General features: G+C 34.3%; 3 protein-coding genes across 7 annotated transcripts; all 3 read right to left on the bottom strand.

Annotated features, from left to right (window-relative positions):
* Window positions 1-375: 375 nt before the first annotated feature.
* On the bottom strand, window positions 376-3141 carry LOC143563189 (large ribosomal subunit protein eL33y-like). 2 transcript variants are annotated; one of them, XM_077050792.1, is made up of 5 exons: window positions 2992-3141; window positions 2860-2895; window positions 1417-1645; window positions 1294-1336; window positions 376-532 (listed from the first exon to the last, which is right to left on the bottom strand). In XM_077050792.1, the coding sequence occupies exons 1-4, from the start codon at window positions 3021-3023 to the stop codon at window positions 1295-1297; spliced, it is 339 nt and encodes a 112-aa protein (XP_076906907.1). In that variant the 5' UTR covers window positions 3024-3141; the 3' UTR covers window positions 376-532; window position 1294. The 2 variants fall into 2 exon arrangements, with proteins under 2 accessions (XP_076906907.1, XP_076906906.1); XM_077050791.1 differs by having other exon boundaries at window positions 376-529.
* A 1644-nt stretch (window positions 3142-4785) lies between these two features.
* Window positions 4786-9400, bottom strand: LOC143563165 (syntaxin-81-like). Of its 4 annotated transcripts, none has more exons than XM_077050769.1 (8): window positions 9313-9400; window positions 7521-7636; window positions 7288-7371; window positions 6557-6661; window positions 6328-6471; window positions 5979-6239; window positions 5101-5232; window positions 4786-5009 (listed from the first exon to the last, which is right to left on the bottom strand). In XM_077050769.1, exons 2-8 carry the CDS (start codon window positions 7596-7598, stop codon window positions 4866-4868), a joined length of 948 nt encoding a protein of 315 aa, XP_076906884.1. In that variant the 5' UTR covers window positions 7599-7636; window positions 9313-9400; the 3' UTR covers window positions 4786-4865. The 4 variants fall into 4 exon arrangements, with proteins under 4 accessions (XP_076906884.1, XP_076906883.1, XP_076906885.1 ...); XM_077050768.1 differs by having other exon boundaries at window positions 9309-9392; XM_077050770.1 differs by having other exon boundaries at window positions 7521-7626; window positions 9313-9383.
* A 1598-nt stretch (window positions 9401-10998) lies between these two features.
* On the bottom strand, window positions 10999-15712 carry LOC143563164 (proline transporter 1-like). Its single transcript, XM_077050767.1, has 7 exons — window positions 15588-15712; window positions 14428-14652; window positions 14248-14342; window positions 13793-13982; window positions 13584-13708; window positions 12044-12259; window positions 10999-11438 (listed from the first exon to the last, which is right to left on the bottom strand). The coding sequence occupies exons 2-7, from the start codon at window positions 14573-14575 to the stop codon at window positions 11061-11063; spliced, it is 1152 nt and encodes a 383-aa protein (XP_076906882.1). The 5' UTR covers window positions 14576-14652; window positions 15588-15712; the 3' UTR covers window positions 10999-11060.
* Window positions 15713-16299: the final 587 nt, after the last annotated feature.

Below are 16299 nucleotides of genomic sequence, written 5' to 3'. Positions count from 1 at the left end.
TTTCCATGTTTCAACTATTGTAAAAGGTATGGTAAATGCACTTACATTAGCCCCCTAATAACTTGAGACTGTTACACGGAGTTTTATAAGTTTAGGCCACCCGAATTATAACTAAACACGTCTTTTTTGATAAAAAAAAATAAACTCTTCAAATTCAAGCGTTACACCTCACATTTCTGTATTAGTTATAAAAGTTTTAAGAAAACAAGTTCAACGGATTGTCTATTACTGAACTACATGACCTTGAGTTATATTTAGTTGCATGTATCAACCTTCGAATCAATGGCAACACCATCACATGATACCCTACTTTTAGCAACACCTATTTATCCAAATCCGCCGCTTACAATATAAAAGAAAGCAAAAGGTTCAATATAAACCAACACAAGTCCATTGAAATATCTGTGCTCAGTTAAGCTAAGTTCAAATTCAAATTCACTTACGCAAAATCACACACGCTACAAAAAGCAAACATCACAAAACTGTCGTAACCACACCAGCAATGATATCTTCGTGATTCGCCTATCATCTGCTGCAACAAAAACATCCAAAATACCACCATATATTAGGTATATCAATCGAGGTATACCAACCATTAATATCGATTAAATGTTACTGTTCATATATATATATATTGTACATTTACAAGTGACTCATAATATCGATTAAATGTTACTGTTCATTTATTTCCTAAATCCACTATGTTTAGGTTAACTATTAAATAGACAAAAAAATAAAAACTTTCCAACTTCAAAATGCAAGTCAACGAAAATATAATCTTAAAAGAGCCTGTTGATCAACATCCAGGGATTTCTATTAAAGGTGCCCAAATTGGTTTGGTACCCTAAAGCAGCTAGGTTCTTAATCAACACGGTTGAAACCGCTTAGTGGGTGAAGCCGATTCGTTTTGGAACCAGTTAGTAATATTTAGAAAACTAACTTTGTGGAACCGGTTTATAAAAAAAATTCTAATACAGAACATGCATACACAAATATATCCATTTATGTATGTTATGAATGAAGCATATGTCATGCATTTTGTACAAGGAAATTTTGTTTAGTAACCAATTACAAACTAGACGTAAACAAGATTCCACAAATTAGGTTTCCTAAATTACTAACCAGTTCCAAACCGAACCGGTTTGACCTATTAACCAATTTAGGCGTGTTGACTAAAAACCTAACCGTGGCAACTTAGGTTAACTAACAGATTTGTCCACCTCTAATTGCTAATAATGCATAAGTTACTAAACAACTACAAACAAATATTGCATAAATAGATAAACACTTTACCTTAGATGTTGCTTGGGTACATGAAAACCCTAACCCTAGCTCCCTGCAAGCAATACAACAAAACATTTAAATCAAAACGTACAAACACAATGCCGCAATTAATCATTTGTAATTCACAATTACCATTGACTTAGGTGGAAGATTGGACTTGAACTTCGCACGAACAATACCAGTGTTCCCATGAGGCCTGGTCACTTTCCCCCAAATGCACCGATAATGCGATCCATTCTTCTTCACCTTGGCTTTGTAGATGTACGCCATGCGCTTGCCTTGGTACCATGTCAACTCCTCCTTCGTGTTAACCCCTTCGATTTGGACCAACGAAGTGTTTGGGTACTGGTTCGACTTTGACCTAGTTATATTCATTTAAGTAATCAATAACCTAAAGTCTTAGCTAGGAATGCAAACGAGCTAGCGTTTTTTAGCGCAAGCCAAGCCCGAGCCTCAAATAAAGCTCGTTTAGTTATCAACCCCGAACTCAAACCTAATCCTTGTATGAGAAGCTCGTTTAGGCTCACCAAGCCTTAACGAGGCTCGGGTATTTTTAATTTTTTCCTCCTTAAGACTTTAATGAATTAAGTTTACATTGCACAACCGAGCACGCACCGAGCTTTAGCTCATTTAAGGCACTTCACTAGCTCAGAGCTTAGGCTCATTAAAAACATATATAAATTAATTATTAATTAATAAATAAAATATCAGAGCTCGAAAAACAACTAAAATCATATCTAAAAAATTATTAAATAATAATATACCTGAGCTCGAGCTTTAGAAAAAGAGCTCGAAAAATAACTAAAATCATATCTAAATTAATTAATAACTAATAAAATAGGAAAATTGGATTTTAATAATCCCAACTTAATGTAGTTGACCGATAATAATCCCAACTTAGAAAATAGCAACTTTCACACTATTTGTTTTCATTGGACCTCCGTCAAAAAAAATTTAACGACGTTAAGTTTTTCCCAAATATCAAACTGATTTTTTAGGGCTTTAGATCGGAATGAGAATGTGAATCGATTGATGTAAAACTTAGCTTGAAATGGCGCTTCAAACAGCTTGATTTTTGTTAATTAAAAGTTTGAACACCGGAACTGAAACATACTTTAGTCGTTTGGACCACCGTTTGGACGTAAGTTTTACATCAATCGACTCGTATCCTCTTCCGATCAAAAGCCCTACGAAATCAGTTTGAAATTTGGAAAAAACCTTACGCCGTTAAGTTTTTTTTAACGGAGGTCCGATGAAAACAAATATGGTGAAAGTTGGGACCGGTGACAGCTATTTTCAAAGTTGGGATTATTATCGGCCAACTGCATAAAGTTAGGATTATTGAAATCCAATTCGCCAATAAAATATCTGAGCTCGAGCTTTAGAGAAAGAACTCGTACAATGATTAAAACATATATAAATTAATTAATAAATAATGCAATATCTGAGCTCAAGCTTTAGATAAAGAGCTCGAAACGAGCCGAGCTCGAGTTGTAAGTCAAAATAAGCCGAGCTCGAACGGCTAGGCTCGTTTACAGCTGTAGTTTTAACTTTGAATTTGTGGAATTAAAATACCTTTTGTAGCCGAGAACAGTTCCTCTGGTGTAAAGTCTGAAATGAATATGAAAAATGTTAGTGAGATATAGATATGTATGTATGTATGTATGTATGTGTGTGGTGGTTGAAGATATAGAGGTGGCGGTTTACCTGATGCGTTCTCCTTGGCGGCCTTTCACCATGTTTGATTCACTGGATTGAATACCTGTCGACGGCTGCAATGAAGAAGAAGAAGAAGAAGAGTGCAAACCCTAGTTTTGGATGGTTAGGTTGTTGATATATGGGTGGATCAGATGTTTCGATGGGCTGACTTTTGGGTGGGAGGTTTTGACGTGGGCTAAATAAAATTTATTAGGCCTGACGAAGAGGGTGGAATAAAACCGTAATGGTAGTTGTTCACGAGCCAGTCGAACCGAGCGAATGTTTGCTCGTTGCTTGGCTCATTTACAACCAAACTGAACGGCTGAAATTCAAACTGAATGAAAATCGAAATGTGACAAAATCAAATTGAGCATTTTTCGATCGAATATCAAGCGATTTTGATTATTATTTTATTTCTTTCACTTTAAAGTTTTCAATAAGAAACAAGTTTGAAGGTTGTAAATAATATATTTTTTGGAAACAAATTAGCAGTTTTTAGACAAACGTGTAATATGTTGTAATTTTTTACGAGAAAGAAGTTTGTTGTAGTGAGATATTAATGAACATATAATCAAGCGGCGCTAGATACAAAGCGAAAACCGATTCTGGACACCTCTAGTTTTACATGTTTCTGAATCCAATTAGAAAATTTTGAATAAATAATTAAAGTTTGTAGAAAAGTTTCAAATAGGTCCCAATAAAAAAATGACCATTTTTATTCTTAAAAGCTATTTTCACAAGATAACTTTATCTACGAGTGGAATGAGAGACACTGTGTTTCACGGGTTCGTTTTCTATCTTCAACATTTAGTTTTGGAGGCATCTTGTGATGATGGAGAGTGCATCTCTATGTGATGAATTTTTTCAATAGTCCATTTAGAGAATTCATAACGGTTATAAAAAAAACAAAGTTTGATAACTATGATACATGTGATGCATATATGGGTAGTACAAAAGAAATTAATACATGTAGTCCTCATGGTCCATGCATTGTGTGTGTATTATGACAAATGACAATTGTAATTTATAAGCATAAAGTGCAAAATAAATGTAGTATAAATGTGAACTTCCAATATTAAATTATTTTTTAACTTTTTATATATTTTTTAATTATTGAACTAATATATGAATTGAACACATTATACTTCTTGGATTTATTTTTATTTGGTACCCGTCACAACACACGGGTTTGAATATTATTACACTAGTAAAGGAGCAAAACAAACATTTTTCGATGCCCTTTTACTTATATTAAAACTATATTTTTAAGTTCTCTTTCATTTACTATTTACTATATACTATATCGAAACCCAAACATTTACATCCACCCTCAACACACGCGTTCCATCTCGTTAGTTATGTAACATTTACCGTCACAACCGAAGGCATAACTACATGCCAGTCACATAGTCACTTGAGATCCATTGACTGCACTAGTAGTGAATTCAATTAACATACTCGTGTACGAATAACTTCTTATAAAGTCAGTTTCATGAGAGATTGTGCTATAGCAATAACAAAACTCAACAGACTTTTGACCATTCAATAGAGATATCTACCAAACAAATCACAATGCTGATGCATTGCTAATACGGCATGTGCGATGGCTCCATCAAGTGGTAGTTTACTAATATGACAGAATGCTTTGCGCTAACCTACCTAATTAAAGACAGATATCCGCCTAATTAGTGTTAACCTAACCAAGAGAATTTTCCATGACAAGGTTTACCCGATGATAATAACATAATGATATAACTACTTGATGAAAAACAAGACTGATAAAAAATAAAGGTATCATAACATTTGTGGGTTCGCTAGTGATAAGACTCAACAAGCATTTAAGCTTAATAACTATGGATTCCAAATTGATGAAAAAGAAATACTCAACTGTACCAGTCAAGAAAGAGAACAGAAAGAGTAAGCACAACTAGAAAAAGCAAAAGAAATGTTCGGCTACTGCTATTTCGCTGAATAGCTTGAGTCAGTTCCTTGTTACCCAACTCTACATTCTTCGTTGCTTCAACTGCCTATAAATAAATAACAAACATCATAAAAACATTATTCGTTTAACATATGTAAAGAATTGTGTTTACTTAACAAGATTTTGACTTGTCTGACCTGGTCATACAAATATTCTATTTGTTGGGCCTGTTGCAACACGTGTGTTGACATCAAATGATTCAATGCTGACATCTCTACCATCTTCGTTTCAGTGTCACGCGCCGCATCTAGAAGACTTGACAACTCCACCTGAACCAACGTAACTTAATCAACTATAATTTCTAGAGCTACGTGTTAGGTTTTGTAGTGGATCAAAATGTGCACGGGACAGGGCTGTAAACAAACCGCGTCGAGCCAGATTGGGTTCAGGCTCGGCTTGATATAAAAGACAATTTTTTTATATACACATAATGCAAAATATATGAACTACAGAATTTATAATAATAATAACAACAACAACAACAACAACAATAATGATACGTATTGTTGTGTTTTCTTTTTTCAATTTTTGAAGATCGAGAGAATTATTATATGTATTATTATTTTATTTTTCGATATTTTTATATGCTATTTTTATGATTATGATTAATATTATGACTATGATTATTATTAAAAAAATTGGAGTTCAATCAAACGAGCGAGCCACGAGCCTACTCGACTTCAGCTTAAGATTGGCTTGTTTACAAATGAGCTTTTTATAAGCAAGCCGCGAGCTTTTTAAACAGTGCAAGCACGGCTCATGCTGGTTGACTTGAATGAAAAACTTCTTGTCCAAATTTTTTTAATATAGTCAAGTGTTAAATATGATTTCTTGCCTTAAAAAAATAGATTCAGGTCAAAATGTGTGATTAACTAATTATTGTACGGGTCAACGTGGTTGACCCGAAACATCAATTTAAAAGAATGTATAACTTAAAGAAAGCACTTTGGACAACTTTCAAGTTTCAACCAGTTTGACTCATTAAAGTTAAAACACAGTACTGATGATAAAATACCTGAAGTGCACGTGTTTCATCATCCAAAAGTTGCTGCTGGATTTTCACAGGCTCGGGTTGGATTTCACCAGGGTCCCTGGTCTCTAAACTTGTCGGATCTCTCGACTCAATGTTATTGCTGAAATCAGCAGAAGTATTCACAGGGGGGCACTTTGGTTTTCTTCTAGGCATAGCTCGATTAATAGCATCTTGAAACCGTACAGCTCTGAGTTGATCAAACTGTGACGTCACGGAATGAAGCTTTTCACTTAATATCAAAACCTGAAATCAAATAAACATATAAAAATCACTTTCAAACTTAACGTAAACAATAAATATTTTTCATTTGTAATAAACAAATTATACATACGACTCCATGTTTGTGTGCGATAGTATCAGCATTAGCATTGTCAGCCCTAATACCAAGCCAGCCTTTTGAGTTCACTTCTTCATCAGTTATGCTTGTTTTGAGAACATCAATCTGTTCTTTACAGGCTTTAACAAAAATTCCAACCTGTCAAATGCCTGTGCATCAACTTTTTGTTGCTTGTTTAGGAATAAACTGTATTATACTAAAAAGGATTATGTTCAGATATTACTTCATGTTCAATGCTATCTCTCTCCTCTTCTGTTGTACGGTGAGGATCGATATAATCTTTTCTATGCTTTTTTAAAAACTGTTCCAGGGTCCCAATGCTTTCTAGCTGAAATAGAAAAAAAATGGCAAAAGAACATTAATTAATATGAGATCAAATAAGGAACACGGCATTAATAATACACTTTGGGTGACTTTTGACTTCCTTTGTAGTTAAACTTTCAAGTGAATCCACTTGACCTTTTAGATATAAAACAAAAGCCAAATGGACCTATTCATGCCAGCTCTCCCTAGGTCAATTTTGGGTTCATACCAAACCATAAACTCGGTTTTTTGAGATTTTGAAAACTGTTCTGTTTCGGTTTTTACGGTTTAGGTTTCGTTCGTTTTCCAGGGGTTTTTTTTGTGTTACCATCTCGGGTTAAAACTTTTAAGCCGAAATTTGTTGACCCAATACAATGAATTTGGGCTAAAATATATGGGTTAACCTTTATTAAGTTCTTAGAAATTACTTTAACATTCGAAATAAAAAAACAGAAAGCTACGTATCTGGTTTGGTTTTTTCAGATTTTGTTGCATGCAAAAACCTAGACCTAACCGAAAGTTTGGTTATTACAAAAACATAAAACCAAACCGTCAGTATATGTTTCTGGCTGGCTATTTTGGTTACAAGCCAGTTTTTTTTTGTTTCATTAACACTGATGAAAAGGCATATAGTAATAGAATTATACATACCGTCTTCAATGCAGCCTTGGTGAAAGGTGATCTTTCCCGAGGTTTGTGAATGATAAAGGAAGCCATGAGAGCTGCCCTTTTGGCCTGTCAACAATAATCAGATCAAAGGTTGCATGTTATTGTTATCAAACACATACAAAATTACATATATGCCCTTTGGACTGTTGACAATAATCACAGATCAATACTAATGACACTGGCAAAAGAACTCCATATAAGAAATGAAAACCAACCTCATTAAATCCTAAAGATAAAGCCCCTCTGTTGACAGCATCTTTAAAATCTTCGGTCCGATCTCTAACCTTAGCCATACCTTGATATCAACCAGTACTCACCTTACTATATTTTTCTGAAAGAAGAGACAGCGTTAATAGAAGTATCAATCTTTTTAGTGGTAACAAAAACCATTGTTTAAATAAGCAATATTATGTTTGCTCATTGCGAGTTTAATAAGAAGCAACAACACATCAAGATCATAATTGAAAAAAAGTAGGATATACTAAGAACTAGAGTTTCATGATAAAGTTAATAGAATTTCAAATTCCTTATATTCTTAATTTCAGAACATCAATAGACGTAAGTTTCTGACAGAAAGGTTAATGATTATGGGAAGGACTAAAAAACAGAGCAAAATCCAGACATTATGTGTTTAGAAACATAGAAACGATCGAAATCGGAGGAACATATATGGGTTTAAAGATCCTGCTACCTTGAAGGTCAACAATGGTTCCACCCAAATCGTTCACTCCGTGCATCACGCTAATAAGAACTTGTGATTTAGAGCCAGAAATCAGTCGGGTGCTGGGACCAAGTCCAAAGAAGAGAATTAGGGTAAGAATAGGAGGGATTGGGTATGATAGAGGGGGTAATTCTGTCTTTTCATTTTTTTTAGAAAATCCAATTCTTTCTACAAATCTATATACCAAACACATATACATTTTTATTGGAATTAATTCCAATTTCCTTGAAACATTCCAGTTCCATTAAAAATATTCTGCAAACAAAACGACCCACAAGGGATTTCATAATCAAAGGGCTATCTAAACGGATAGTAAAAAAAGAAGACATCAAAAGTGGATTGAATTCATGACTTAAGGCATTTAATATTTATATAACAATAAAAAAAAGGTATTACACTTTAATAATTCTAAATACAATGTTTAATTAGTAAATTATTAAAAATGTATCTATTGGAAACAAAGGTAAAAAAAGATTACAGACTAGGTTCTTCCAACAATGGGTGTCGAATGATAAAGTATAGTTTGGTAACTGTTCTGAATGGTTCATTTGAAGTTGTAACTTGAACCCTTCAACCATTTTGAACAGGACTACATATGAGATCAAACTTAATGGCAGATGCGAAATGTTCTTAACCTAGCATAATCCAATAATAACATCAATATTAATCGTTTATATACAGTCGCCAACATGAAGCAATTGTCAATACTTGATGTGTGATTTGGCCATGTATATATAAACAAATGCAACATTAAAACAGAAATCCGTCTATAAATACTAATCTTAAACCGTCCCATAGCTGCATAACTATTCGACAAAAGCACTTGCGCAAAGCTCACATCTGCATCCGGTTCAAACAAATTCCACTAATTCACTCTCATTTGTATGTTTCAATAGCTCCTATAAGATAACGTAACGGTATTTGTGTACCTAAGCATACTCCATCAGCCAACTGAGTACTTAATTTGTGGCTCAGTCTTATACCTTTGTGTCATTAATTAGCAACAAAACTTATGTGATTGATTCGAGCTAATTCAGAGATTCAGTTCAGTTCAATTTCATTTTGACCTAGGATGTGAGAACTTACTACAATTTCATCAAATTGTACGCAGATCTTTATAATTGGATCATGAAGAACAAATACATACGTAATTACTCTTACCTAAGTCATGTAATCGAATTTATATAGGAAAACATGAAGAATTATGGGCAAATCAAAGCAATTGAACAAAGAAACCCTAGGCAAGAACGATGATCGAGCGTTGAGAGATTGATGTACTTACTTACTATGCTTTCCAATTTGAAGAATCGATGCTTCAGATGAATCGGTTGACCGGATTCTGGGCAGTTCTACTGATATGAATTTGATGATTTATTTTGATTCTTTTTTATAGTCCACAGCTTCTATCAAATTACACATGCTACTGGTTTTATATTTCTTGTAATTTTAAAATTGGAGAACCTAAGTTGTTTAACCGGTCCACGCTAATTTCAAAGTTTGGTTTGGGCGTTCAAACCATACAGCCAACTTTCAATTTGACACACGGATGGGACGAAAACCAATGAACTCATGGTGTTTGGCTTCCCCACTACAACTCCAGTTTCTTCTTGTGGTTATGTGATGAGCGGCGTAGGATGATGGGATCACAAACACTCCGCAACCATTCACGTATGCACCACCCATTCGGTGTCAGGGCTCCATGATGGCACCCCGCCAAAGGTGTAACGCTTAGAGCATTCATATCCTTTCCTCTATCTTCAAATCCAAATTACACTAAAAATCACTATTTTCTCTCTCTTCTATTCGATTAAATAATACTTTTATATATTTTTGTTATTACATTTTCTCTTTTTCTTTACTCACAACCACTTTTAACAAATATTAAAAAATTATATGAGATGGACAGTAGTTTTTTAAATGCACAGAAAAAACATTTTATTTTCTCTCTCATCTACTCACAACACCCTAAACCACTCCCTACATTATAAATTTTTTCCTCACAAAATACGAGGTATATGATGTGAATGCTCTTAGAGCATCTTTAATGGAGAGTGTCGTCCGCCATCACCAGGAAGCTCCAGGTCACCCATCTTCTTCTCTCTCCTCTCATCTCTTCTCCCTCATAAAACCGTAGCCCCGTCGAACGGCTTCTTACTTTCTTTTCTCTCTCTCCTCGGCAGGACTCGACATCAGACATGGACATAAAAAGAATGATCCATTGGAGATGCGTTTAGTCCAAGTGGGAAATGGACAAAGGTAAATTATAGTTAGCTTGATCCTTCTCTCTTTTTCAAGATGAATCTCATTTATAGTTAGCTTTGTCATTGATTAATATGTGATAAAAGACTTAGAAATCAAGTTTGGACTTATCCTAGCATATTTATTCTTGAGAGAAAAAGTGGATAGATCCACGATTCGACCATAACACCACCGGTCCAAATGCTAATAAGTAACCAACCACATTCTCACACACTCTCTCTCTTCTTGGCTATGTAAATCATCCTCCACCATACCTTTTTTACTAACCTTATAGCTTAAATGGAATTCTCTCAAGTATTCTTCCACTCATACACTTTAACTTGAGAGGTCAAGACCTAATGTTCAAGAGGTAACAATTGTTGATACTGTTAAGTGTAATATTCAACATCAAAAAAATCTTGTATGTAAATGGTGATCACCGTGAGAAATTAAAAGAGTGATCACTAATGTCACTACCAGACCACTGAGACGAGAATCACTACTCACTAACCACGTAACAAGACGATATGGAAACGGTGATCTCTACCGGTTTTAAAATAAACAAGCTATAAGTCCACTTGAAGAAAACAGCAATGAGCTATCAATGTTGACCTGAATAACTTGTAAAAGAGAGAAATATCCCCAAGAATCAAGTTGGAACTTGGAAGGATAATTCATGAGAAAGTAACCTATTAATACTTTAAACAGTATTACATGTAAAACAACATTCAATATAAACTAATGAAAATGGGATTTATTTTTAAGCATCCAATAAAAATACAATGGTATCCACAATCTATACATCAGCAAAAATGCTGTAATTTTTTGAGTCCACAGCAATTAGCCTCAAGGCAGCAACTGCTGCTGCAACAGACATAAACCCAAAGAAAATTACGTTAATCCAATGCCATAATTTCTGCAAAGAAGTGAGTTTGTTCCTCTTAGCCACCATATACATGTGATTTGCTAGGATAAATGTAAGCGGGAAAGTACTGATTGCTCCTGTGAGGCTCATGAAGTCTCCAATAAATGGCAGTGCCGCCGCCAATAAGGTGGTTACCGCTAGGTAACCGCCTCTCACCATTATTCTGAATGACAAGTTTTTTATGGCGAGTGCACTTCCTCTGATTCCATATTTGGTATCTAGATACTCGTACATTGGACTTGCAAATATCTGTAAAAATAAATCAAAATCAAGATACAGTTTTTGAAAATACACTTATTGTCCTATATAATGGCTATATGACAATGTTGGTATGTTTGACTTTTTTAAGTGCCCTAATCGGTAACATTGATCTTGAAGTAATTAAAACAATTTACATAGTTACTTTTGACTAACTTATAAAAAATGAAATTTGCAGATTTGATAAATAACAAGCATGTAACACATATGACATATACAGTGTATAAATTTGCACACTTTTGTGTATATTTCTAAGAAAAACAAATCCGTTATAACAATTTAATTTAGCAAAAATATATTCTGATGCGCGCTGGATTTTTACCTAAACATGAAGCAACTAAGCAAGTCAAACGGGTGTTTTCCAAATGTTTCGACCTTCTAAACTTAAGTAGCGTGGTTTTAATTACATAGATACATTAAAAAAATTATTATAATATTCAAGAAAACGGGCAAAAAAGGTTAATGGGTCAACCCAACCCGACTAGGCCCAAACCATCTTGAACCCATTTCGACCCATTACGCAACCAATCTGCCCCACTCAAAACGGATTATTGGTCAAAACATTATGGGGAATATGGTCAAAGTAGAAAGCTTACATGCAAAGCTATGACAGTTTGAAGAAAGGCGGATATATTGGCAAATGTCTTGACCCAAAGTGGACCACTAACACTTGTAAGCAAATATGCAGGTGCATGATTCCCATAAGCCCAATAACCCATGAAGGCAACAGCATATAATGGCAAAACCCCTACTGTAAATTGGAAATATAAAGCTTTCATCATGTTCCCCACAACTGGCTGTCTCACTGTTGCCTAGAAAATATCAATCAATCAATCAATCAATCATGCCCAGTAAAATCCCACCGACAGCAAAGCTATAAGTAGGGTCTGGGGAGGGTGGGATGTAGGCACACCGTACCTCTATCCAAAGGAATAAAGAGGTGGCTTCCAGAGAGACCCTCGGCTCTAAGTACATGTGTATGAAGCAAAATAAAGGAAAATAAAGCAAAATAAAGGAAATCAAAGTTTAACAGTTATATAAAAACTACTACTAATTATAATAATATTAATAATAAGATCACAGTTTAACAGCTATATAAAAGCTAATAATAATTATAATAATAATAATAATATATGTAAGGGAAATACCATTATGGTATGTGGCCTAAATAAGTTAAGTCTAAGCCCTAAGGTATTCAATTCTCTCTAAAAATCCTTAACTTTAATTCTACTTCTCCACGAATTCCTATCCTCAACCATGTCCTCGGAGAGGTTTAGGTCTATCAAATCATGCCTAATCCTCTCATCCCAAGTCAATTTCGGTCGTCCTCTACCCCTCCTCCCCTCTATAGTAATGTTTTCTACGGATCTAACAGGATTCGTCGTCTGTCTTCTCTTTACATGTCCAAACCATCTCAATCTCCACTCTCTTATCTTGTCTGCTATGTTCGCCACCCCTAATCTCTCGCGAAACACAACGTTTCTTATTCGGTCATAAGATGTAGACAAATAAATATCAAAACAAATAAATATCAGCAAGATGTAGACAAAATGTTCAGTTTTGCATGCATAAAGCTTTCTAAATCATTTATTCATAATATTATATTATTACTATACTAACATAACTTTTATAATCAAATTTGACACCTATTTAAAAAGTTAGAATTTTTTTTAGTGAAAAGGTGTTTATTGCAACCCAAACCCATATTTGACACACCAAGTATTTATGATAACTGAAAAGTTGGGTTATTTTTTTTTTATTTTTTTTATTTTTTTGTAGAAAAAGTGTTGAGTTCAACCCCACCGGCATGTATTTGGCACACCAAGTGTTTATGAAAAAGTTTCATTTTTTGGAGAAAAACTGTTTAATTCAACCCGAACCGTATTTGACACACCAAGTATAAACTACAAAACGTTAAGGATTTTTTTTTAAAAAATCTGTTTAGTTCAACCCAACCCAGCCCGAAGTTGACACCACGTTTTTATGAAAAAGGTAAAGACTTTTTGAAAAAAAAGTGTTTAGTTCAACCCAATCTGGCCCGACCTGTACTTAACACACCAAGTTATGAAAAAGTTGTATTTTTTGGAAAAAAATGTTTCGGTTCAACCCGTATAGCAATAGATTTCGTGGCTTAACCTGTATCTCTGGGAGCATTCCCGTGTTGAAAGCAAAAACGAGACTTGCAGAAGCACCAATAGTTGTAAAGACCCTGCTTATATCCGACCCTGGAATGTCATAGTCCCTAGGTGGAGCCCGGATCCCTTTAAACAACATATAAATCATTCAATTTTTTGGTAGACAGGACCCAAAAGTAAAAGTGTTAGACAAAGCATAGAAAATTATACCATCACGAAGAGACAGAGCAAATGCTACAACAATATATACTAGACTAAAAAAGGTTGAAAACCCAAGCCAAATCCTTAAAGCTGAAAGATGAGGGATGCAAATTGCAAATATTCCACAAACGAAGCCTGCCATGGCAATAAAATGCGGAAGCTTCATAACATTATCATCCCAGAAGAGTACATAAATAGCCTACAAAATCAAACAGAAACACTATTAACACAAACTGGTTCAAGTTGAAACGGGTCATGTTGACCCATTTAACACATTTTATCACTTTTATAATATTTTATAAATAATTAATATGTTGACTATGATTAAGACAACATTGTTACAATAATAATACAAATCCTTTAATAAAACGACCTCCAACCCGCTTTAGCACACGTTTAATATCAAACACAACCCAAATCGACCCATTCAAAAGTATACAATAATTTGGGCTAATTAATGCTACCTTAAGAGCCTGACCTGCCAAAATGACATAACCTACATTGATCATGAAAAGGTTTACATACTGTAACACCCACGTGAGAGAATAAGCCTTCGGGCCTGCAATTATTCAAAACGACTCAATATTTTTTCCAAATTTAGCATTCACACGACTCAAGTTTCTAGTTAACTGTTTGTTTATTACCGTATACAAATCCTGCAAGATCTCTGTATCGGATATGCCTCTTCCCACCAAACTCATGGAGCTTTGCAATTAGGACATTTGCATAGAGTGATATTGCTGTTGCTAACAGTAGACCCACCACACCACCTACCCAACCAAGTGGGACCATGACTGCACCCGAGTAACCGAGCACATATACACTGTTGATACCGGTTGTAAGAACAAAGCCTACTTGAAACCATGAATCTACATCATTTAAAACAAGTATTTAAAATGTTAAACACTATTAAAATAATGAAAACCCTGTAAGGTATTCTGTATTATTGATCAACTTTATATAGAGATACAATAAACATAATTACAAAAGAAACCTAATCACATCATATTTTGTTAAATGTGATAGAAGTAATTACAGTAAACCTACTTGAAACCATGATCACTTAAAACAAATGGTTAAAATGTTGAATGATATATTACAACAATTGCAAAATTCATATGTGTTTTCACTGTAGAATAATGAAAACACATCTAATTATATCTCCTAATTAGAGGTAAAAACGAGCTGACCCGCTCGCGAGCTAGTAGAGATCGGATCAATAAAAAACTCGAAACGAGCCGAGCTGTCTCGAGCCTCAAATAAAGCTCGTTTGGTTATCACGCCCCAGCTCGAGCCTTGTGTAATTTTAAGTTTGACCTCTTTTGGACTTCTGTGAATTAATTTCACTCTGCTCACCGAGCATCAGCTCGTCTACGGTTTTTCACAAATATTATAAATATAATTAAAAACATATATATATATATATAAATATTTTGTATAACTTAATATCAAAGAAACATCCAAACGGTTTACAATGAAGTGGCAGGTAAGCGGGCAACAAGCTGTGCCGCAACCCCCTTTTGGATAGCAAACATATATATAAATAAATTAATAAATAAATATTATAAAAATAATTAAAATCATATATATATATATATAAATTAATTAATAAATAATAAACGAGCCGAGCCGAGCCGAAACTTATGAAAACAACTCATGCGCCAAGCTCGGCTGGTTTACATAGTCCTAATTGTGGTAGAAATGATTACACTAAACCCTAACTAATATATTCTATCGAATAATCACTTAAAATCTGAAATAAAAACTGCAAGTGTTTCTGAAACAGAAGTTGAAATTAACTAACCGCTGCTAATTTGATGAGCAGTTTCTGGAATCTCAATGGCCAATTGTTCATCTGAAACATCTTCTTGTTCTTCTTCGATTGAGAAGAGATGTACTCTCTCTTCCTCATCCGAATTCACTAAGGTTTCCCAGTTCGCCAGTATGTATATTCTCCCTATCTCACACACAGCGAGCGTGCGTGTGTGAAATTGGGTGAAATTATGATGGGGATTGATGGTATAATTAGGATTTATAATAACTGAATCTAGGAGATAGTCGTTGGCGTGTGGGTGAGTAGTGGTAAGCACATCTATGTAACTGCCTCCTTTATTATCCCTTTTTTTACAACGCCTTCACGTTTTTTTTAAACGCCTCGTCTTATCCTTTAAAAGTATGCGAGAGAAGTTTATAAATTATAGATTTATAGAATGAGGTTTTGAGTGGTTAGAGCATTCCCATTAGTTAATGGTTCTTTATTTCTATCTCCGTCTCTAAAATTTAAAGAAAACATCTAAAAATTGGCTCCAATCCATTCTCTATTTTCAAACTCCATCTCTAAATTTTAACAAAATACTACAATAGATCTCCAAATTTAGAGCAATGTCAAAGCACTCAATTTCCAACTCTCTCCTTAATAGTTTAAGATATAAATGGAAGAAAGAGAAATAATAATAAAAAAAAGAATATAAAGATAGAAATGAAGAATGGGTTAGGGGGAGTTTTTAAAAAATGGT

Source organism: Bidens hawaiensis, unplaced genomic scaffold (assembly GCF_021521415.1).
Source record: "Bidens hawaiensis isolate Kalapana, Puna unplaced genomic scaffold, B.hawaiensis_p1.1 tig00021328_1, whole genome shotgun sequence".
NCBI lineage: Eukaryota > Viridiplantae > Streptophyta > Magnoliopsida > Asterales > Asteraceae > Bidens > Bidens hawaiensis.
Note: the sequence above shows the minus strand (reverse complement) of the source record. Positions and strands in the feature narration are given on the sequence as shown.